General features: G+C 38.9%; 2 protein-coding genes across 2 annotated transcripts in view; one reads left to right on the top strand and one right to left on the bottom strand.

Moving 5' to 3' along the window:
• Positions 1-4430, bottom strand: part of LOC140953331 (uncharacterized) — a 5144-nt gene extending 714 nt beyond the window's left edge. The window contains exons 1-2 of the mRNA XM_073402823.1: positions 4100-4430; positions 7-335 (exon numbers count right to left, since the gene is read on the bottom strand). Of these exons, the coding sequence (XP_073258924.1) occupies positions 7-335; positions 4100-4295 (525 nt within the window). The 5' untranslated portion in view covers positions 4296-4430. The remainder of the gene's footprint in view (positions 1-6; positions 336-4099) is intronic.
• Positions 4431-14936: 10506 nt separating this feature from the next.
• On the top strand, positions 14937-21172 carry LOC140952841 (uncharacterized). The gene is made up of 5 exons (XM_073402293.1): positions 14937-15191; positions 15649-17222; positions 17605-17735; positions 18962-19036; positions 20076-21172. The coding sequence occupies exons 1-5, from the start codon at positions 15163-15165 to the stop codon at positions 20367-20369; spliced, it is 2103 nt and encodes a 700-aa protein (XP_073258394.1). The 5' UTR covers positions 14937-15162; the 3' UTR covers positions 20370-21172.
• Positions 21173-23496: the final 2324 nt, after the last annotated feature.

Below are 23496 nucleotides of genomic sequence, written 5' to 3'. Positions count from 1 at the left end.
ATCTGCACCACTGTCTTGCACTGGAGCTGTCTCCGTCGCTGACGCGCTCGCTTCTCCTTCGGGCACTTCTTGCGTTTCGTCTTCCTTTTTAGGAGCCACAATATCTTGCACAGTTTCAGAGCTTTCTACTGCTCCTTCGTCTTTCCTCGCTTCCTCTTCAGTCTGGCTACCTTGTTGATCTCCGTCGTCGGCATTCTTTTCTACCACATTTTGTGGATGATTTTCTTCGTGTATTTCTCGAGATTCCTCGCCAAGAGGGTCTTCGCGCGGCTCAGCTTCTACTGGTTTCTCAGGCGGCGCTGAACTTTGAGGTTGATCAACTTCTGCTTGTTCTTCTAAACCAAAAAAATAGCGTTGTTAGCACCCTGCGAAAGAAAGTACTAGCTCATAGGACTGATAATTCTATTTGTATTCCTGCAGGCCTTAGAGTAGGTGTAAAAAAAATCTCGATTGTACAACGTACTTTCCTTCGACCGAAAAATTTCGATGAGGCGCTTAAACATTTTGACTTTTCAATTCCTAAGAACCAGAGCTAACCCACAAATACAGAAATGATGAAAACTCTTATCTGACTTCGCGAATTATTTCCGATTTCATGGACCAATCAGAACCTGATCGGAAAGTTGTCGGTTTAAGATCACGAGTGGCCTGGTCGGAATTTAAATACACCGTACCTCAGGGGCGGATCTAGGGGGAGGGTGCAGGGGGTGCGCACCCCCCCCCCGCCCTCCTGAGATGACCTGCGGTTTTCTAATACAACTGGTATTCTGCGAAAAAAAAACTATGTGGTTTACTGGTGTTGAAGTAGAGCAAGAGACGAATGCACCCCCTCCTGAAAAAAATCCTGGATCCGCCCCTGGTACCTCCCTATTATGGACAGTTCTCTCGGTCCCAAGGATACCTATTCTATAATACAGACACCTTTCTACTTAATACGAATAGTTCCCTTGGTCGATGTCGAACCTCATAGCATACTTAACAATTATTCCTCTAGCCCGAATGGGTTCTGAGTCAATAGCCCATGGAAGGCTTCATGGGCTATTGAGTCAGAGGCCATGCGGGCGAGAGGAATAATTGTTTTAGTAAAATCCAACTAGCTGATCAAAAATATCGAGACAAAACAACTTTAGCTGGTTAAAGCTAGACTTTAATCCCTTTTTTGCCGCCAAAAAGCCGGCGCTTTCGCTAATAGTGGACTATAACATATAGCCTAGTAGTAGCTCAACCAATCAGAACGCAGCATTGATAATAGACCAGTAGTTGGATTTTACTAAAATATAATATTGAAAGACGCAACTCAGTGGTGCAGTTGCGAAAAGAAAGCATGAAAAAATTCAGGTCGCCGGGATTCGAACCTTGACCTCAGCGATACCGGTGCAGCGCTCTAACCGCAATTGAGCTAACAAACCAACTGGTAGCCCGCGAACAGCTGACCGGTCGTCGCTTCTCTCCCTCCCCGAACTACGTCTGCTGTTCGCAGGCTAACCAACTGGGAGCTGGTCATTAAATTGATTCGTTATATACCCAGGAAAGAGGAAGATTGCTTTATGGTTAGAATTAATATGGGCGCCTTTAGGGGTGGTCCGAGGGGACCGCGATCTCCTTTTTTCTGTGAAATTTTGCGTTATTTACAGAGAATTCTCAATAAAATAGATACTGCATCTTTATGGCTGGCATCTTTATGCTGCATCTTTATGCTGCATCTTTCTGGCTTTCCTCCCCCTCCTCTCTTTTTTGGATCCGCCCCTACTTATATTACCTGTCATCAATGAAGCATTTTAAACTCTTAGGTGTTGATTGCTTACTTACCACTTACAGAGGCTCTAGTATCTGAGGCTAACTCTTATTAACGGGATTCCGGCCACTGTTTGTTCATTCGACCACTGGTTTCAGGTTTCGAACAGGTGGAATAAACTATTACTTACTGACAAAGTTCAGCCTGGCTCCCCACGTTTTTCCAATTTTCTGCCTCAACATTAAGTTCATTTAGATTTTCTTTCTTACAAATGAATCAGGCTTTATGCGAAAAAATTCCTCTCCTCGCGATTGACACCTCTACGCTAAGTTTAGTACTCGGATAAGTTCATAAGCTAAGATCCTGGGTATTTTCACGAATTTTTTGTATTTCACATATCACCGAGGCCTTAAAAGCCCGTAAAATCTGAACAAAAGCCGTTTATTAATGAAGTGAGGACGCTTAAACAAACAGAAGCTAACAGACGCGGCGCGCGATCTGTACCGTCGTAGCCGGTATCGAAACTTCACGTCAACCTTAGGAAATTATGTAATATTGTATAGGGAGACAGGTGTTAGCAGCCTTCATTACCACGTCTGTGATGTTACTGCAAAGGAAACCGCCTGCGTACTTAAAAAGTTCTTTCAATATTTTTCGACAAACTTTCAGCTTTAAAAACTGAATTTACCGCTTTTCGATCTGTCTTAAAGGGAAAGGCGAAGATTGCAAACTCAAACCGATAGGAGATACCGTCTGACGAGGAAATGTTTAGTTCGAGCCGTATCAATTGAAATTGAAGTTAAAAAGCGATGAAGTGTGTATGCAAAACGATTGATATTTAATTCATGGCAACGATGATAGCTTTACTTCAGCAATTACTACGAAAAGCGCCGGAAGGCTTAATACATTCGTATAATCTGGTAAAATTCTTAGTTGGAGATACCATTATTTAACAGTTAAGTTGATAACGAGAAGAAAAATAACAAGAAATAATTTTCTTTTTCTACTCTGCTCAATTTGAGTTAAAGATTTGAGTGTTGTTTAATGTGTCGTGGAAATTTGTTTTATTCAACCAGTGAAATTTCGCACTGAATACTATTTTTAACCAGCATAAAACCCTCGAGCCATAGTTACCAAATGAGAATAAACATACGGTTATTTATAACATAGAATGGAAGAAGAGCGTGGGCTGTCCCAAATGTTCCATAGCTTCTCTTTCAAAAGCAAAAAACCTTTGAAGAAAATTAACACTTTATTCCTCCCCTTTAAAACGAGTTTAAGTAGCAATCTGCCCTAGCAACCGTTTCGTTTATTTTCAATTGTGCTACTATAAATATTTTTCTTTTCCATTCAAAGTTTATATTGTTTTTGGTCGAAGGCGACAAAAATGAAAAGATTCTCATTGTTATCTTGCCAGCCTGCTTCTGGCAACGCCGGACCAGTTGTTTTCGCCCGAGATGCCCTCTTTAAGTCTTACATCTCCGCAGTAACGAAAATTTATTACGCCACACAGTTTATATTTTGTTGTAAATCAAAATAAAGCTTTAAGCAAACATTGTCAGAGCATGTTGGTAATGTTGTGAATAGATCAAGCGCATTAAAAACAAGAATCTCCCGCCTTTAAATTTCATGATTGTCTGCGCAAAAACAATTTTCGCTTTCGGTGACAAATTCGATATAAGCAAAAAGAAGATTGATATCTTTCATTTATTTTCTCATCACGTTCGTTAAATCGACTTAAAAAGATTACATTCCCCTTCCATGCATACGCTAAAAATATTCTATTTTTAAATGGTTATCATCTAGGAGTTCCATTTTATCAACATTGGATGTAGACACAACTTTGGCATATGTCACATTTAACGAGTAATTTACCGCACAGTGCAATTGCTCCTTTTAACTAAAACCTATTGCTTTGCTTAAAGGTAACAGAATGAACCAAAACAGGATATCCACTCTCCATTCTAAAAACTGCGGTTTTAATATTGAAAAGTTTGTTGTGAGATTGTGAGATCAATATATATACAGTACATTCATTATACCGTGTTAAGTATTTCCAACTGGGAAAAAGACAAAAGCAAAAAGTAGCAACTTTATTAAGCTGTTAGGTTTCAAATACTTTCTCATTGACTCTAAGTTAGTTGGTTTATTTTTTTCTTCAGTAACTAGTGGAAATAAAATTTAAGTCGGCTGACTACTAAAATATCAAATTTCTCTGCTCGGCGGATATCGACTGAAATTTGAGATTGACACTTTTTTCGCGTGAACAATTTTTCAATGACCCACTCCTTGGCTATAAAATCTGAGGTTATTCTTTCATAGAAGTTATCCCGTAAACTACTCTGTAGGGGTTATTACACGTACCTGCTTTAGGCACCTCTATTTGTTCGCTATTTCTCTGTATATTTTCCGGTTTTGAAGGCTCCCTCTGCACCGGTTCATTTGAGGTCGATGAGACAGTTATTTCTGCCTTGTTTGCCCCAGGCTGGGCAGCTTGTGCGGCTTGAACATGCGCTTGTGAATCAACATTTCTCGCCTGGCTACTGCCACCACAACCCATTTCGGCTCAAGAAGCAATTCTCACCGCCTTAACTCTTTATGTTACCTGATCAAGTCAGTTCAGTTGTTTATGCCCGAGTGATACAAGGTACACAAGATCAAGTCTGTCACGCGCGCATGTGTTTAGTGATTAAAACAGACAGGCAACCACTAATGTTTATACTTGTTTACATCCGTTGCTAGGCAATGGCTGTCAGATGTAATCGATGTCTGATAGCTGTGTCACCAACTTGTCATTTTATCTCTGTTTATAGAAAGGACATTGTTTGTAAAGGAAAAATGTCTTGTTTTATGTCACTAAATACCATTTGAACTTGTCGTGCAGGCGCCATATTTCATCTGTACCTGTATATTTGGACGAAAGTTGGAAGCTTTCGAATTTTGACGCATTTGACAGCTTATTGCCTTGACAACAATCACTGATACTTTCCTATGACAGCTGTTCGTAAAGCGAGCTTGTAAGTTGTTCTCAGTTTTTTCCAACTGTTTAGCCTGTTCGGGATGATATTTATAAACGGGATACGGGATGTAGCGATTTCGGGTACCGTAAATCCTCGAATTAGCGCCCCGGGCGCTTATTTAATTTTCTAACGCGAGAGGGGGCGCTTTTTTCGTTTATTTATTTTTGGCCTCAAAATGACACTATCTTTATTTCTAGTTAACCCCAACAGTGACATATAAAAATTCAAAAAACGTTACAGGAAATTACTTTTTGTGAAACTTGAAGTTCTCAAGACGTTTTTGAGTTGCCTGTCGAAAACGTATTGTACTTCTCTGAATAGAACAGTTCCAGTAATGCGTTTGCCATCGTGAACTTGATAAAGTGAAGCACCTGTATGCTCACATGGATATTTCTATCGAGAAAATGAGAAGCAAGCCCGTCTTACGACGTTGAAGTCGAAGAACATCAATTTTGTTCTATTACGAATGTCACACTGAACCTCGTTTTTTCTCAGGGGAGGGGGGGGCGCTTATCTGAAGGGGTGCGCTTATTCCAAATTTTAAGCCTTAAAATAGGCGCTAATTTAAAGTGGGGCGCTTAGTTGGAGCTGGGCGCTAATTCGCGCATTTAAGGTATGTTCAGTCAACGAGCCGGTTTTTTGCCCCACTTCTTTTTGCCCCATTCTTAAAACGAACGTTTGGGATCGAGCTTAGCAGAGGAAAACTGTCTGATCTCGATCATAACAGGATCGAGAGAAAATTTTGTCGGGCTGATGAGATTGAAGAACTTTGTAATTGTTCATCCTCTATATCTCATATTTCGGATTAGTGACTGATCCCTTTGCTACTCTGCAGGTAAAAAAATCAAAAGGCACTGTTTGAAAGCACAGCCCAAGACTTTTTATGTGGTAATAGGCTCCTGGTTGGTTACATCGAAGGATTTCGTCCACAGACTCAATCAAAATTAGAACTTGACAACTTTATATTATGAGACTCCATCATCTACTGCGGGAGGGAAAGGGGTCCATTTAACAAAGGGGAAAAGTCGTTACGTCACGTTGCCATGGTAGCAACATTTTTGGATGACAACAAACCGAAAATTCACTCAAAAAGTAAATTTGCACTGCTTCAAACTTCATCGATCTTATTCAATTTCATTTAATTTGTCAAATGTTAGTGAAATTTTCTGGATTTAATCCGAAAGGACCGTATCTGAGTTTAGAAAAAGAAAAGGAAACTTTTTGTGTTGTGTTCACCTAGCTACTCCATAAAGCGGGCGCGTGAAATTAGAAAGTTTCATATCGCAGTCGTCCAACGACGGCTAAGAAATGTACAAAAAAGCGTGATGCGCGTGCAAAGTTGTTGTTTTGCTAATCTTAACCTATCGGGTTCTTTTTTGCCGTTCTCGTTACTATCCCCGTCGTCGCCTAATCTCAGCCCTATTGTTATCATCCAGAAATTTGGCTACCATGGTAACTTGACGTCACAGTTCTAGCTCTCTATACAGCTTAGCCTGTGTACAGACGTCCCCCCTCCCTCAGAATCGTCTCCCGATTTTTTTTCTGGGAGAGGGGGGACGTCTGTACACAGGCTATACAGCTTTGTTTTCAAAAAATATATATAGGCAGAAATGTATGAGTCTTGTGAAAGGCATATAACCCCGAACCAGGCTGACCCCGAACTGTCCTTGTACCTTCTTGTACTAACCTGTTCTTATGTGGATTTATGTGCGCTTCAGGTTTGGACGCGACGCAGCCTCGTCCCCAGGGCGCTTTTCCATGGCTTTGGAAAAAGCGCCGAGGTTGGAAGCAAGGACCAACGTTACACTGTGCCCTGTATGCGATAGATCTCTGGTCCCGAGGGAAACAGTTAATTTTGATTCCCGAGAATCTCAACAGAGGGAGAGATTGAGATTCGAGGGAAACAAAATTAACTATTTCACGAAGGACCAGTCTTGAAGTGATTTGTCACCGCCATATCTGGAAATTTTGAAGTTGGAAATTCATGAAACCTCGCTGTAAAGGCGCGGTTCGCTGTTACCCTCTGACGTCGCAGATTTTGCAAAGATTTTGCCGGAAAACAGTTTCATTAATAGATGTCGAGTGACTTCGAAGTAACCAAAGAGAGGGGGCGCTGTTGAGAAGAAATTTCCACCCAGCTATATAACAAACACAGTTTTTATAATCAGCACTGTACATCTGTACTTTTGAGGACCGGGATCTCGAATGATCCTTTTCAACTAAGCCCCCCGACGAAGGTTTGTACATTCTCAACCCGAAATATCGGACACAATTAAAACGTAAAATGTAAAAAAAAAGAGATTTGTTTTGGGTTTCCTTCCTCTCTTCGTCGTAAGAATGAGATGAGTTTGTCGTTCATTCTTTGATTTTCTTACATACTATACCAGCTAACAGTAGTCTTTTTTTCCTGATCACACATCTTTCACACCTCTGTGCAAAATATTTTGATTACATGCTCTCAAATAGTTTAATGACAAATTTCCCTTACCTTTCACAGATATATATCAACTACTGAAATCCTACCCTGGCAAGGCCTCCGGATAGGCCATTATATAATTGAGTGGAGTATCTCCCGATATCGAAACACATTTCACAGCCCCGCGAGTAAACAGCCTGCGAAGAGCGAGGATAGACTGCTGCTAATTCATAGGCTGAATGGTACAATATATTGAAAAGAACCTCGGTATAGCGTACACTAAACATATTTCTGATATTTTGCCAATCCCTTCAGTGGCCCTTTGTTATTTCGCAGTCTCACTTTTCTCTATAGCTACTTTGTCAGCGTGGCACGCAACTACTGTTCCACGGTTTATAAAAGAATATGGTGTCGAGGAAGTGTTAAATCATGGTGGCCTCTTATTTATATTATATTATTATACATCGAAGATTAATGGTGATTTACAGAGATTTCAAGATTGGTGGCTCAGAGAACCAACTCCTTCTGAATCTTGACCAAACTCTTCGTTAGATGTTAGCCTGCAGCTTTATTTGCAGGACCTTAATAAACATGTTTTACGAATAATTCTTGATAAAGTGAGCACATATGAGGTGCTTTTGGAAAGTCTGGACCTTGTAAGCTTGAGAAAGAAAAGATTTTTCGATATGCTGATTTTAGATCACAAGTCCTTTGAAGCAGCAACACCTTACTACATATCAGCATTATTTACACCTAGAACCAACATTAATGGGCTTGATTGCAGTTACCGCATGTAAATACCACATCTTACGGGAAAAACTCCTTCAAATTCCTTGCGCCCAAATTATGGAATATGTTAAACGATGACTTGAGAGCTGTAGAACTACCACTAACATAACCTATTTTAGAAATAAATGCCTAGACTGTGAAAAAAAGCTAGATTGATTACTCTTAATTTCTACTTCTTTGTTGTTGTTGTTGTTGTTTTTTTTTTTAATTTTTTTGTTACCTTTTTATTAGAATGTACATATATGTTCATTGTATTTATTTCTCGGAGATATTAGCGCTTAGGCGCTACTCTTCAATCCGAGTTGAAATAAAGTCGTCTACTACTACTACTACTACTACTACTACTGCTGCTGCTGCTGCTGCTGCTGCTGCTGCTACTACTACTAAAAATGCAAAAGGTTCAAGTGTTTTTCACAGGATTTCGTGACACTTCAAGGTCAGAACAGTATCATTGTCATCATCAACAAAAGTTCTTGATTCAGCTTCTTGATTCTAACACAACTTCAAATAGCTTTCCTCTACTGCTGTAGAAATAAAAATAATGAAAAGAAAGAAAAAAATTCAATAAACTTTTAATAGTCCATAACTAAACTATGTTTGATATCACATTCATAATTTAGTGCTTTTAAAATCTATCGTAGTATCGTTCACTTTTTATAAAGACGGAAGACGTCACGCACTTCTATCAAAGTTGCTCGCAATGTATCCTGGGACCGGGGATTCCCCTTGTCGCAGGCCTGTCTTACCAACTGCAAGTAGCCTACGAGATTGGCTCCCCACACAGTACAGCCTTCTGACCACATACTCTATATAATTTCACACACCCACGCCACCCAAACAAAGACACACGTTTACCAAATCTTTCTCAGAATATGAGTTTTGTCCTTACACTGTTAGATTTAAGGTAAAAAATTTGTAAAAAGGACTTACATTAGCTGAAGTAATTCTAGACAGGTCTTACTTAACTACAGATCCCTAACACGTAACCAAGCTGCATTCTAGTCATAAACAACGTTCGCTTAATGAACAGGTTTCTTAAAAATTAAAAAAGGCATTGCAGAGAATCCTCTCCTAAATCACGGTATTAGCGATTTAGAAAATGCGAAAAGAAAAAAAGGAAAATAAATCACCACTCATCCGTTTTCATGAAGACCTTTCAAGTCTCTCATCGTGTTCCACAGGCTCTCTAACCGAGATCGTCTGCTCCTGTATCGCTGGCTGAAGTTCTTCTTCGTCGGGGTACTTCTCCTGTTCTTCAGGTTCTTCGTTCTCGTAAATCTTGAAAGACAACATAACGCCAAAAATCACGCCGATAATTCCTCCAAACATTGCACTCCAGAAAAAATATATGAAGGAAACCATATTAGTTACTCTCCCTTTTTAACGTGCATCTGAGTACGTCGCAGTCAAGTAGTGCATCGCGTCAAATAACTTTCCATGGTTTAAATTTACAAATTTATAAACTTGAATGCTACGGAAGTCAGAGTCACGTGACACTGGAATCTTGCTTAGCTGGCTTGGCTGAGAGTGCTGACAGCTATATTGTTTTGGCGGCGGAGCCGCGACAGAATTCATTCCGCTTTGCAAGAATCAAATCGCCGTGAGGCTTTGACAGCGTAAAAGTATTCGATGATTCAGTGGACAGATTTTCCGCATTTTTGAAAAATAGCGAGTATGGCTTGTGATCTGCGGGCTCTTCATGTGGCCCCGGATTAAAAATATAGGTTCCTGAAAAGAATTACTTAAGCTATATGTTAGTGTATTTTGCGCTCTTTAAAATAGCACAAAGTTGTCTTGTGATTTACAAAAAACATTTTCGAAGAAATTTACTATTTAAAAATCACAGATATCAGATCTTGCAGATACCTAACTTTATGATTTTTAACTCGCAAACGTTAAAGCTTGCCGGCTACTTTGCGATTTATGGGGGCGAAGCCAGGATTTTTCCAGAGGTATGTATGTAATTCTTCTAAATCTTCTTGTTCCATCCCCCCCGGTTAAAGTTCCAAATAATTTTCAATTTCAGGTAGCTTGATTAAAGGTGAGGCATGAGGTTACGTGGTTACGTTGTATGATTTTAAGCATTTTTATTTTTGGATTCATTAATCGCTTACCAATAATTAAGCGACAAGCCAGTAGTGCAGTTTTTTGAATGTATATAATTCCTTTCTTGACAAATATTAATAAACTAATACCTCAGGCTATTATATATATTAGCCTGCGGAACATGGCATTACGCCGCAGTTAGTATAGGTACTTGAGAACCTACAGGAACCTATATTCAATCATGCATCAGCGATATTACCAACTGGATGACATCAAGCAAGTTGATCATGCTGAACAGAAACAAGCCTGAACTCCTTGTGATCAATGTCATCGTCCTCGTCCTCCAACAGTTGGCCGTGACGTGTAAGTCAGCTTCACATGCGGCAAAGAACATAGGGGTCTGGTTCGACGAATTTCTATCAATGGGCAAACAAATCGGGCAAGCGGAGGCAGTCTGCAAGTTGACCTTCTTCCATCTGTGCAATATCTCTTAAATTAGGAAGTACTATATCGTCGGCCTACTCACATCAATATTTTAATACATGCATTTATTATGTCAAAACTCGACTACTGTAACTCTCTCTTATCTGGGCTTCGAGCGGATCACATTACCAAATTTCAGCTTGTGCAAATTCTGCCGCACGTCTTTTTACTTCTTACGTTTAAATCACTTAATGATGTACAGACCAACAAGAACTATGCGCTCTGCAGATAAAGACTCCTTGTTCAGCCCAATAATAACCTTAAAACCTATGGTTACAGAGCTTTTTCACTCGCAGCTCCTAAGATATCGAATTCCATGCCAGTCAGTTTACGCACATGTTGTGAGCTAAGCGCTTTCAAATCAAATATCAAAACATTTCTTTTTAGCGTGCTTTTCAGTTGTAATTTCATGTTTATTATTATTATTATTATTATTCATTTATTCATTAATTAATTCATTTATTATTTTTTGTTTATTTATTTTATTTTTTATTTTTTAACAATAATTTTTAAGTCATTACCGAGAAAGTTCAGAGTCTTGTTTGCTTTGGTAGTAATTTCATTTATATGATCATTCCAGCGTAAAAATCATACGAGAAGTTGATCCCTAAATATTTAGAGGCATCATTTAGCTTGTGTCTTACCATCGTCACAGGGCTATATAGGGAGCTTAAGATCCGACGACGGCGACGGCAACGGAAACGCCACAAAAACAATAGGTTTAATTAGCAAAACAACAATTTAGCACATGCGTCACGCTTTTTTGTACATTTCTTTGCCGTCACTGCACGACTACGACGTAAAAATGCCTAATTTCACGATGTACAGAGGAAGTACACAAGCGAAGACGAAATTTCCTCTCTCCTTCTGAACTTGGATATGGTTCTTAGGAATTCGACTTTATTAGGGTTCGCCTACATTTGACAAAGTTAGTGACTTGGAGTAATCGCGATGAAGATTGAAAGAACGCGAATTCACTTTTCCAGCGACGCTTTCTCTGCCGTCGCCGTCCTCGGATCTTACGGTCCTTAAGAGCGTGTTTTGTCGTGAGGTCCGTGAGGCTTCACTTAAGGAGGGAGACATTAGGGGGTACCCAATACCGCACATTGGCAAATACCGAAATACCGTGTTGAAAATCGACGAAAAACCGATACCGCAATTATGATCGTTCACGCTTACTTAATAGTCTATTAAAGTTGTAACAATCTCGCGTGTCTGTTTATCGCAAGCATGTATGCACCATCAACCAACCTCAGCCATTGCGAAAAACCGTGAGAAGACCTCAAATTGATCGGTACAACCATCTAAAAATCTTCGTCATTAGATGATCTTGGATTCCCTACCAATTTTTATAAAAAAAATATTGACCTGCTTTAGACAGGAGAGCGAAAATGAACAGTCCGCTGAGTCCGCAATACCGTGAAGTCTGTTATTTTCCGAATACCGTTAGCCAAAAGGATGAATAATCGCGTACAGCAATAATAATAATAATAATAATCCATTTATATAGCGCCTTTTCTACAAGATTAAAAGGCGCTGTTTACAAAAATTAGACAAAACTAAAAAGTAAAAATAATCACAAGAAAAAACTAGACGAAAACTAGACGCTAACTACAAAATAGATAAATGTACATAATAGATGAAAAAAATAAATAAAATTAAATTAAAAAATAAAATAAAATAAAATAAAAACATCACGATTCATAAGCTCGCATAAAAAGAAATGTTTTAAGTTCGCGTTTAAAATCATGAATTGAGTTTGCAGATTTAATATCCTCAGGTAAGTTATTCTAAAGTTCCGGAGCAGCATTAGAAAAAGCTCGTTTACCATACGAATTGAGATTAAAATAGGATTTAACTAATAAATTTCTGTTAGAGGATCTAAGATTGCGGCTGGGTGTATACAATTGAAGGAGTTCCTGTATATAGATTGGAGCTCGATCATGTAGTACTTTGTAAGTAATTAACATAATTTTAAATTCAATACGAGAGGAGACAGGGAGCTAGTGAAGATCCCTCAGGACTGGAGTAATATGGCAAAATCTTGGACACTGGTTGACGAGGCGAGCAGCAGAATTTTGAACATGTTGAAGCTTTCGCATAAGATAGGATGGTGGGCCGTACAATAAAGAATTACAATAATCAAGTTTAGAAACTTCGAAGGCATGAATAATGATCTTTGCAGCATCATAAGTAAGATATTTGCATATGAAACCAATGTTACGAAGATGGAAAAAGGACGATTGACAGACTGCATTGACATGAGGTACCATACAAAGGGACTAATCAAAGATAACTTCAATATTGCGTGCACTGGGGGAGCAGGATACAGTCTCATTACATATATCAACAGAAAATAGTGGTGGCCGAGGTCGATAAGAAGAGGATATTAAGAGAACTTCAGACTTGTCTTTATTTAATTTCAGCTTGTTGGGAAGCATCCATGCGTCCATGTCCCGAACACAGTTTACCAATTTGGCGTTCACTCCTCACATTCATATCAGAAACAGACGACGTCCTGAACGTAATATATAGCTGAGTGCCATCAGCATAAAAGTGATAGAACATTTGATGGCGTCGAGCAATCTCGCCAAGAGGGGATGTGTACATTGAATATAACAACGGGCCAAGAACGGATCCCTGCGGTACACCAAACTCAAGAACATGAGAAGTAGAGCACGCACCATTAACCTGCACAAACTGTGTACGATCAGAAAGATATGATCGAAACCAGTCCAATACAGTTCCAGTAATTCCAAAGCGATTGGACAGTCGCGAGAGGAGGATATCATGATCGACAGTATCAAATGCAGCCGAAAGATCGAGAAGTACTAGAATAACTGAATTATGTTGATCTATTGCCATGGTTATGTCATTGTGGACTCTAATAGGAGCTGTCTCTGTACTATGGTTTCTCTTATAGGCTGATTGATATGTTTCACCAAGGTCATTAATATCTAAGTATTGAATCAGCTGTTTAGCAACACATTTTTCAGTAGTTTTGGATATGAAACGAAGATTAGAAAGAGGCCTATAGTTCTTGAAGTCGTTCGAATCCAGAGAGGGCTTTTTTAGCAGTGGCTTAGGTATAGCTTGTTTAAGTATTTTAGGCATCCGACCAGTTTCCAAGGAAAGGTTGACAATCTTATGCATTACTGGGAGAATAAAAGGAAACAGACATTTAAGTACATGACCAGGAACAGGATCTAAATCACCGGACTTAGGGGTAGTTGAGCCGATGATACTCAAGGGTTCATCCGGTGGAACAGTCGAAAACATGTTCAGTTGACAGCCTGTAGTACCGTTATCTACAACAGTATCCAAAGGTGGGACTTGATCAAGGTCACGACAGATTCTTCTGATCTTGTCACCAAAGAATAGAACAAAATCATTAGCCAAAGAAGACGAGGAATCATGCTTTGGATACTTCGCCTCATGACGTCGATGAAGTAGTTTACTAAAAACTGCGAAAAGCGATCTCATGTTGGACTGATTCTCAGCAACTAGATTTGAATAATAGTTACTTCTTGATGAAGATAGCAAATCCTTAAGAACTTTACATTGACGCGTGTAAGCTTCAAGATCACGCATAGAACGGGAAGCAAGCCACCGTCGCTCAAGCTGTCTTTTCCCCCTCCGTTTTCAGACTTTAATTCTTCTGGTACCAAGGTGCCGCTGGGCGAATGGTAACGGTACGCTTCTTAATGGGAACATGTCTGTTAAAAATTCCAGATAGCTCAGAATCATAAAGTGCAACTAGATCATCAAGTTCATTTGGCGGATCACTGATGAGGGAAGAACCTCGAGTGTCACTGATGAAAAGATCAATATCAAAATTCTTAAAACTACGATAAATAATTTGTTTCTTTGTAAACAAAGGTTTCTCCATGGACAAAGCACAATTAACAACAAAATGGTCAGAGAAAGCGGCGTCATGAATAGAAACAGATGTAACTAATTGATCATCATCTCTTGTTATGAGGAGATTCAGTATGTGACCAGCACGGTGAGTAGGAGAACATACATGTTGCTTCAAATTAAACGGGCTAGATGATACCGCAATACCGCACATTTAAATCAAAATTACCGAGATACCGCTTGAAAAAAAGCTCGATACCGCAATACCGTAAATCCCCATGTCCCCCACCGTTAACATTGATGTTTTCTGGTCTTTTACAAAAAGATCTGTTTAAATGAAGCTGAAAGTTTGGCGGAAAGTTTTCTCAAACAATATTATTGTCACGCTTGTCACACAAGGTTTACCGTCTTCTTTCCTCTCCTGTCACGTTGCCTAAGTTTATGAATACTCCCCCACCCACCGCTCCCTTCCCGCCTAGTTCCGTCTGTTGAGGGAGGGCCTGTAGTTTTCCCTGTAGTCGGGACCTGTAGAGGCACGAGGCAGAGATTTTGGTCGCGGGCTCAGGAACAAAATTCCCGCGAGATTCGCACGCGACTCAAGTGAAAGCGATCGGAAGGTCGGTTTTGCAATTCAATTTATTTGCTTTTTAGTGCTTCCTTCAGAGCTTAATTATCCTGTGCATGTCTTAAACTCATTAGGATCGCTATAAGCTGTAAATAATGCGCCGGTGTTTTATTATTCATTCAATTATCATATCAGTACACAGGGGAAAAGACAAGCTCGCTGCATCATTCTTTGAAAGGATTCGCAAAGAATGAAATTTATCAGAACAAAAATTAACCGGTAAGTCACTAAAACAAAAGATATATTGTTCGTAAATCTATTTCATACTTCATTTGCTCATGTCTAAAGAAGAAAAAGCTGCATTTTAACGATACTGAGTAGTAAACGGCTTGATTTGAGTGGTAAGGATTTATTCTACCGAATCATTGCTGATCCATCTACAAACGTTTACGAATTTTTGACCGAAGGGTGACAAAGATCTAACTACTGTTCAGGCCAAGCCACAGACCTGAACTTTGACTCTGTTTTCGTTTGAAGATTACTCTTTTGTTGGCTCGGGTTAATGAAATCAAAGTAGTTTTCAGCTTATCATGGAGTTACATCAAAACTACATGCAGTGCGAACGCTCATGTGAAGGAATTTCTGGTGCCATTTCTGGGCAAAAAAAAATTCTCCGCAGCAATCTGTCAGTCGAAGTAGAAGGGCCTAATTTAAATGCTGTCCACTCTTCTTGCAGTAACCTTAAGAAGCCGTTCGACGTTTCGTACAATCCGCCGTCTTCCGATCACTTAAATCACCTTCTAGCAGACAGCCACAGTACAACAAAGCTGTCACCTGCAATTCAGAAGCAGATGTCGGGATTTGAACGTGCGTGTTATGAGGACTTTCAGATGTATATTCCAGAAATCACTGCAGAAACGAAATTTGCATCTCCGAGGAAACTCTGTGAAGAGAGTGCAGATTTTGGTATTGTTCATCCAACCATTAATCAAGACTTTGCCTTAAACCATCATGCAAATCCAAGCCATCGAAAAATTCTACCAAGTGAGACACATTGCCACTACAATAAAACAGTGATGCCTTTTACTTTTAAAAGTTCAACTAACAAGATTCCCAGATCACTTGGAAACTGCAGCTACAATGTGACAGTACCCAGTGCGTGTAGAGAAAGCACATCATCATGGCCTATAGAAAACAATAAAGATTTGCAATTTTCCCATGGTTCAAGGCTACTAAAGGGTACGTCACAAGTTTTACCACTGAACAATGCTGTCAGTCATTTTACACCACAGCAGCTGTGCCCAACTGTGAGCATCCGTGTTGATATTTCTTGTCCTCTGTTGCCTTGCGGTCACAGCAGGATGTCATGCTGTTGCCAAGATGCTTACGTTACATCTCCTGAGCAATCCAGTTATAGTTACATATCAGGAAACTTAGGGCCGGGAAGTAATGGAGTTATAATGTCAGACAACTGTCAGAGTTGTCCTGGATCTTCTGATACCAGGGTAAACTCTTTTGCTGGCACTCACAAACTTAGTCATGCAACAGATCATTCAAGAGGTCACAACACAGGCTTTACCAAAAGCCAGTGTAAATCAAATGACCTTATTAATACTGATAAGAAGTCATACCCTCAAAGATTTGAGACTGTGACCAAAAGTGTGATTGGATATCCACTATCATCAAGAGCAAACGATCATGCAATTAACATGTACAGCACCTCCATGCATAATGGTATCTCCATGACTCATTATCAGCCACCCAGTCAAAAAATGGGAAGTCAAATCTACGATTCTTTTAACTCCAGGGGAGTGAAATATGAAAATGATATAATGCGAGCCAGGAGTATGGGTTACTCTGCTGAGGAAAATTCTTGTATTTCGTCTGATGAGCACAGTGTGAAAGTTACAAGTTTTCAGAATGAAGGAACTCAAGGAAATGAAAGGACCATGTACTTTCCAAAAACTTCACTAACTTCTTGCCATGACATTGTAGAATTGAGACCCATTGATCCAGGAAAGGTTTTCGGTCAGTGTAAGTTTAAAGACAGTGGTAACATGACCTCAGATGAGCAATGTACTTACGCTGAATCAGCATCTCACAGCAAAAAATGGCGAGTAGATACATTGATGGCACTACCAGCTGACAGTCACAGAGAAATCAAGAGAGAGACAGAATTAAATGAATTATTGTTGGATGCGCCATTGAACCAGCCGTCATCTCCTATTGCAAATCTTTCCAGTTTGGTAGCAAAAATTGACCCTGAGCATGGAAACATTATGACAGGACAAAAGAACATAAAAGTGGAAGGTTAGGACTTGTTTTTTATAATTATCAACCCTTTTAGCGTAAAGAGTGATCAACATCAATTCTCTCCTAACAAAATCATATACATACTCAAGAGATTAGGTTATGAGAATTTATAAAATAATCACCCAAGGGGAAAATACTTTGATCTTTTATAAAATTTTTTAAAGTAATTCTTAAAGGGAATGAAAATGTAAACATAGATAGACTTGAGAGATTTTGCGAGTAAGAGTATTAAAGTTTTGTTTTTTCCTGATACCTTGCTGACATTTTTTAGTGTTTACATGTTAATATTAGCCTAACAATGCATGAGGAATAATCCTTATCATGCTATTGCAACTGGCTTTAAACAACCCACATATTCATTCTTGTTTTCTGTGTATAGGTCGGAGAGGTGATATGATAACTAAGAGGCGTTCTCACTGTGTTTGCCCCAATTGTATCAGTGGTCTGAACAGTGCAACACGAAACTTGCATCAGAGGACACACAGCTGCCACTATCCTGGCTGCGGCAAGGTACACTTCATAATAAAATAATATAGCTCTGAAAGGTAGAAATTAACACATTTGTTGAAAGACCTTTATCAATCATGAACTAATAAATTGTTAATTATACTAGCAAGCAAAGAAACCCTGGCCCTGTTTGATGCATAGAATTCCTTTTTTCTGGACCTGTTTTTAGACTCGTTTTATACTTTCTGAAGCCATGAATCACATGACGTCAGTCAAATTATAATGCTTTTACCCAGTGAATTTTACCAGTTTTTCCTTGCTCCAAAAGGTTAAGGCTCAAAATCTTCATTACAACAATTAAATCAATCAATTAATCATTAGGCTCAAAACAGATTAAGACTTTGCCCCTTGAAGGGTGAGTTATTAACTGTCTTGGTGCTAGTACACTCACTGTGAAACTCACAAAACCATGAACACCAGAAATATTTATGGAATGTTATTGTGTTGCAAGAAATAAGCCAATAAGGCGCAAGATAACTAAACCGCAAACAGCAACGGTAATAAGTTTGTGGTTTAGAGGTTTGCTCACTTGTCCTGAACTTTATTGTGATTGGCCAGTACACAATCAACATTCCTGAAATTTTTCAGGTGTTCATGGTTTTCTGAGTTTGACAGTAACATACACCAACACATGTATGATAATAAACAATTATTGGATGAGGTTTTTGTGATATCCAGAATAATCAAGGTAGAGGTAGGCGTTATCAATCAAGCCAAAGGTCAAGGTTGATAATACTCACCAAAACCTTGATTATTCCAAGTATCATACTTCCATTTATTTGAAGAAAAATTAAAATGACAAACACACCGTCTCAAGGAACCTGAATTGATATTGTTATTTGATATCATGCATTGCATGGAAGCCTACAGATTAGCAGATAACTAACTAATCTGTTAGTTGTGCTGATTTCCAAAATTAGCTGTGGGCTCTTAGCCAATGAGAATACAGATAATGAGTACAATGTATGATAATAAAATAAATCTTAGTTCAAATCTGTTGTTTTTGGCATCAACCATTTTGGCCATGAGGTGTGGTTGTGCTCTCACTCTTAACAGATAAACAGCAACACCAACAAGAATAACAGCATTTGATTTTCTTGAAAAATAACAATTTATACAAGTAGTAGTGACCCACACCGGTAATCATTTATGACTATTAATGCAGAGGATCAACCTTGGCATAAAGGGAAAACTATTTGCATCATCTGTAATCATTTTTTTGTTCACAGGTTTATGGAAAAACCTCTCATTTGAAGGCTCATTTGCGTTGGCATAAGGGAGAAAGGCCATTTGTTTGTAGCTGGGTAAGTTGCGGTTGGATAGAAATGATAGTGGGTGCTCTGTTGCTGTTTAGTAGCATAAAAAATACTTCTGTTTATTAGTTTACAGACAACCCTGGGAAATTTGAAAACTCACACTTAGCTTAGTATCATATTATTTCTCATGTGGTGACTTTTTTAGGAGGAAAGATTTTGTTAAGGATTTTTTGGGAGTCAATGGAAGGCATAACCACAGTAGCCTTCTAGTCTCTTATGAGTGCATCCACCCCAGGCGGGGGAAAGAATTTTTGGGGGTTTGAAATTTTTTATTCCAGGATTATTTTGGGTAGGAAAATTTGGCAAGTACTTTTGGTTGGCTTTATTTAAGTAGGGGTCTTTTGGGTATTCAAAACAATCTGAAGATTTGTCAGGGTCTGCCGGGGGGGGGGGGGGGGGGTGGTAGTGGAATACCAAAATACCTGAATTAAACCTTCCAATATACCAAAAATTATACTAAAACTTGTGTAAAATACCAAAATTAAGAAAAACACGGTATACTTTATACCCAAAATTGGTCGTGAAGGAATACTTTATACCCAATTTTAAGCATAAAAATACTGTATACCTGAAATTAAATACCCCAATGTACTGTATACCCCCAAACCCTGGCCGACCCTGATTTGTGGTATGTGTACATTGTAGTGCCATGGTATGATGAATAAACAAACTCAAACATTCTATTTGTAATGTTTGTGTTTTGTGTTGTATCATTGAATACTTTCTGGAAATTTTTAACGCTTGGAAATTTGGTGTGGGATTTTTTGGGTGTTATTTTTGGTCTGGGATTTTTGGGGTTTTCTTGGAAACCCTAGGGGTTTTTTGGGGGTTTTGATATTTGCCCCCATTCAATGATCCACATCACTTGAAATTCAAAGTACCCTCCCTCTGGGGCATCCACCCTCTTTGGGAATGAATGTATAAAATGCCAAAGGAAAATCTGTGCAGGTATATTATCCAGAATAAAGCAACATTTTCAAACAATTCTTTTAGTTTTGCTTATATTTAACTATGTTGCCTTTTTTAGAATAATGGCACACATCAATGTGGTAAGAGCTTTACTCGGTCAGATGAGTTGCAGCGTCACCTGAGAATCCACACAAAAGAAAAGGCATACATGTGCAGTGTATGCCAAAAGGCTTTTGGCCGCAGTGATCATCTGAGCAAGCACCTTAGAACTCATGACACCAGTAGGAAAAAGAATGTTCAGGATAAGGACAGTGATGGTCAAGAACCTTGCCACGCAGATGGTAGAAAACTCCAGTGTGATGTTGATGATAGCGATGATGTGTTTGAGGATGATAACAAAAAAAATAATTGAGCTCATGGACAGATTGACACTTGATTGAAAGGATGGAAAACCTTTGGTTATAAAAATATTCAAAACAAGTTTCAAAGAGGTCAGAAGTTGAATGGCAATCAGACAATCACTTCAACTTCACAATGCACATGGTTCTTTGAGGAGGAGTAGATTCTGTTAATAATATTTGAAATATTATTTAGAATAATTTTTTATATATATAGCCTGATTAAAGCACAGTTAGGGTCAATTTTAGAATACTTGTTCAATTTCATGGTTAATATTCTTAAACCGTGGGTAAAGTTTTGTTGCTCAGCAAAAGTTAACCCTAGGGTACATGCTTTCTAGACTGCATGACAAGCGTTTCTGTGTGGTTTTGGAGACAAGAAAGGCTGACGAACATTGAGGAACAGGACTTGCACCCCCTCTGCTCTCTCTTACTCACCCCATTTTTTGTGCAGTCTTTCATTCTTGTTCCTCGTCCTTTGCTCCGAAACCACACAGAAGCACTTGCTACATAGGCTGCATGCTTACCTTTACTCAAAACAGGCTGACCAGACCTGTCTAGTCACAACTGAGAGAATTTCACTTTTAATTATGAGGACTATATCCAACCAGATAAGTAAGCATGGAAGTGATGAATTTTCGGCAGAAACTCCCGAGTTAAGCCATAGATTTCACTTTTAAAATGAACAGTCTGACAGCCAGTCCTGACTATTGTAAGGTTGGCACCCCTAGTCATCTGGCTAATGTTAGTTCAAAGGTGATGCTTATGGGGTATTTTTGAATTATGAATTACCAAAAAAAAGTCTTATAATTTTACAAAAACTCCATAAGAGTGTGAGTGACTCCTTTTGTTCATAATACAGTCTGAGTTGAGGCTCTTTTTTTGGGGGGGGGGGGGGGGGGGAGACAGCTATGGTCATGTGTCTAGTGTTAATCTCAAACCCCTTTAATTTGTTTTACGTATTGAGGAGTATAGAAGGAAACTGTACCTGTGTCAGTGTTTTATTATTTTGTGCTAATCTTTGTTGCTTTTGCAGTTTGATTGCATGTTATTGTCACTTGTTGCTATTTGTCATATGTTGCTGTTATAAGACCATGCTGCTTGTTGGAGTGTGGCCTCTGTGTAAGTGTATTTTGCAGGCAAGTGTGTGCTCAGAAGTTGTAAAGCAGAGAAAGACTCGGGAGAGTAAAACGTGGATCAATAGTCTGCAGGGTGCACGGCAAGTCAAAGTGATTTCTCGTGCTTGTGCATGCACCCCATTCAAATTCTTAATGCTACAGGCTGTAGAGAGAAGTATTTTCAAACTGTTGATATGCTATGTTTTATTCTAATCTATCTTTTTGGCTGTCAAGACTCTAACCAGTGTTGCAGTATTTCAAATCAGTTCATGTACATTGTTATGTGATATAATCATTGTTAGCCAAATAATTTTCATGGATGTTTACCTTGTTTCAAAGATGTTAAAACTTCTTAATGTTACATGACTATTCGTATTTACTAGAGATTATTGTTCTTTTTTGCTATTTACATGAATATTACTACAAAACAGACTTAAAATCTGGACTTATTTATTAATATACATTTTCTTATTTATTGTTGGCTTAAATATTTACCAACATTATTGCCTGAAGTTACTTAAGATTAGTTTATTTGATGTTGTTACTATATTTTTTATCTTTTCATCAGTTTCAAAAATGAATGTCAATAAAGAAGCATTCAGATGATTGCAAGGGTTAGTAAATTGGTGTATAACTTTTTTCAATTCTGGCCTAGTCTGTTCAGATAGTGGGGAGGTCATTCCTTAAGGGAAGGGGTACTGTGGAGTTTAACAGTGTGGGACAAACACAGACTGTAGACCTGCAGACTGGCAAGGCAACTGAGGTAAACATTGTTGTGAAATACTTTAACAGATTTCCTATCCCATACCTTTTAAGTCTTCTAAAAATTTAGTTTAGGGATAGGGAATCTGTTAAAGCATTTCATGACAATGTTTACGTCGTTTGCCTCACCAGTCTGCTAGTCTCGCAGTCTGCGTTGTTGCTCACCTGGAGTTTAAGTGATGGGGAGGATTGAAGGTTATTTTTTGTGGTTTGAAATCTTCCATTCTAGGTTTTTTTGGTTGGAATATTTTCTGTTGGTTTGATGGATAAACTTTTTGTGTTATAGCATTCAATCCTTTATGAAAAATTTTAAGCTTCAAAAATTCAGCATGGGATTTTTGGGGCGATAATTTTTGGTCCAGGAGTGCTTTTTTATTTCACTGGAATAATTGGAAGCCATGAAGATTTTTTGGAGTTTTGATATTTGCCCCCTTTCAATCCTCCCTGTCACTTTAACCATTTAACCATGGGATACCCCCCCCCCCCGCCCGAGTCATTCAGAAGTTAATTAGCATAATAAAAATCATTGCCAGTGTGGAGCTCTCCATTACCTGTTTTCAAACCGAGGAGGACTGGGTACGTCTGTATGTTATGGGATAAACAACACAAGATCTGCATAGCCAGAAAGAACACACCGTACATTACAAAATCCCCAAGTTTGTTTTTAATCAGGAAAATATAGAAGTACCCAGTCCCTCTCGGTTTGAATTTGGCAATGTATGTAAAATGGAGATTGAGCCTAGTAGCAGAAGGTAATGAAACGGCTATCTGACTGGATAGTAACTGGCGAAGTCTAGCCCAAATGCAGAATTATGACCATTTCAACAAAGGCTGCTGGCTGTACTTTTAGTCACCTTCGATCAGGCTGAAAATCCAATTCTCACTGAAGTCATATGATCATATGCATTTCGGTGACGTATCCGAGACTCAAAAACTCGCTGGGACCACGTGACCCGAAATGCATCGGCCGCGCGCAATAATGAGGCCTAGGGACTAGGCAAGGTTTGTACAACTTCGTAAGGGGTTCTAGGAGGGCTTATAACCAGACTAAAAAAAATGTTTCCAAACAAGCTACAAAGCAGTGCTGATCAAAATACTTTTGAATGTGATCGCTTTTTTAAGCTTCAAAACATCGTAAAAAGTCGAATTCATTTCAATATTAGCAAGAGGGTAGCTTATATTCGGGGGGGGGGGGGGGAGACTTACAAACGGATGCATTTTTTTGTGTACGGGTAGTTGGGCCTAAAAATGGGGGGGGGGC

This window comes from Porites lutea, chromosome 11, assembly GCF_958299795.1.
Source record: "Porites lutea chromosome 11, jaPorLute2.1, whole genome shotgun sequence".
Taxonomy (NCBI): Eukaryota; Metazoa; Cnidaria; class Anthozoa; order Scleractinia; family Poritidae; genus Porites; species Porites lutea.
Note: the sequence above shows the minus strand (reverse complement) of the source record. Positions and strands in the feature narration are given on the sequence as shown.

Coding starts and splice junctions, on each gene's coding strand:
- LOC140952841 (XM_073402293.1), top strand. CDS start 15,163: ATGAAATTTATCAGAACAAAAATTAACCG. Junction 17,223..17,604: donor AAAGAACATAAAAGTGGAAG/GTTAGGACTTGT, acceptor TTCTGTGTATAG/GTCGGAGAGGTGATATGATA. Junction 19,037..20,075: donor GGCCATTTGTTTGTAGCTGG/GTAAGTTGCGGT, acceptor TGCCTTTTTTAG/AATAATGGCACACATCAATG.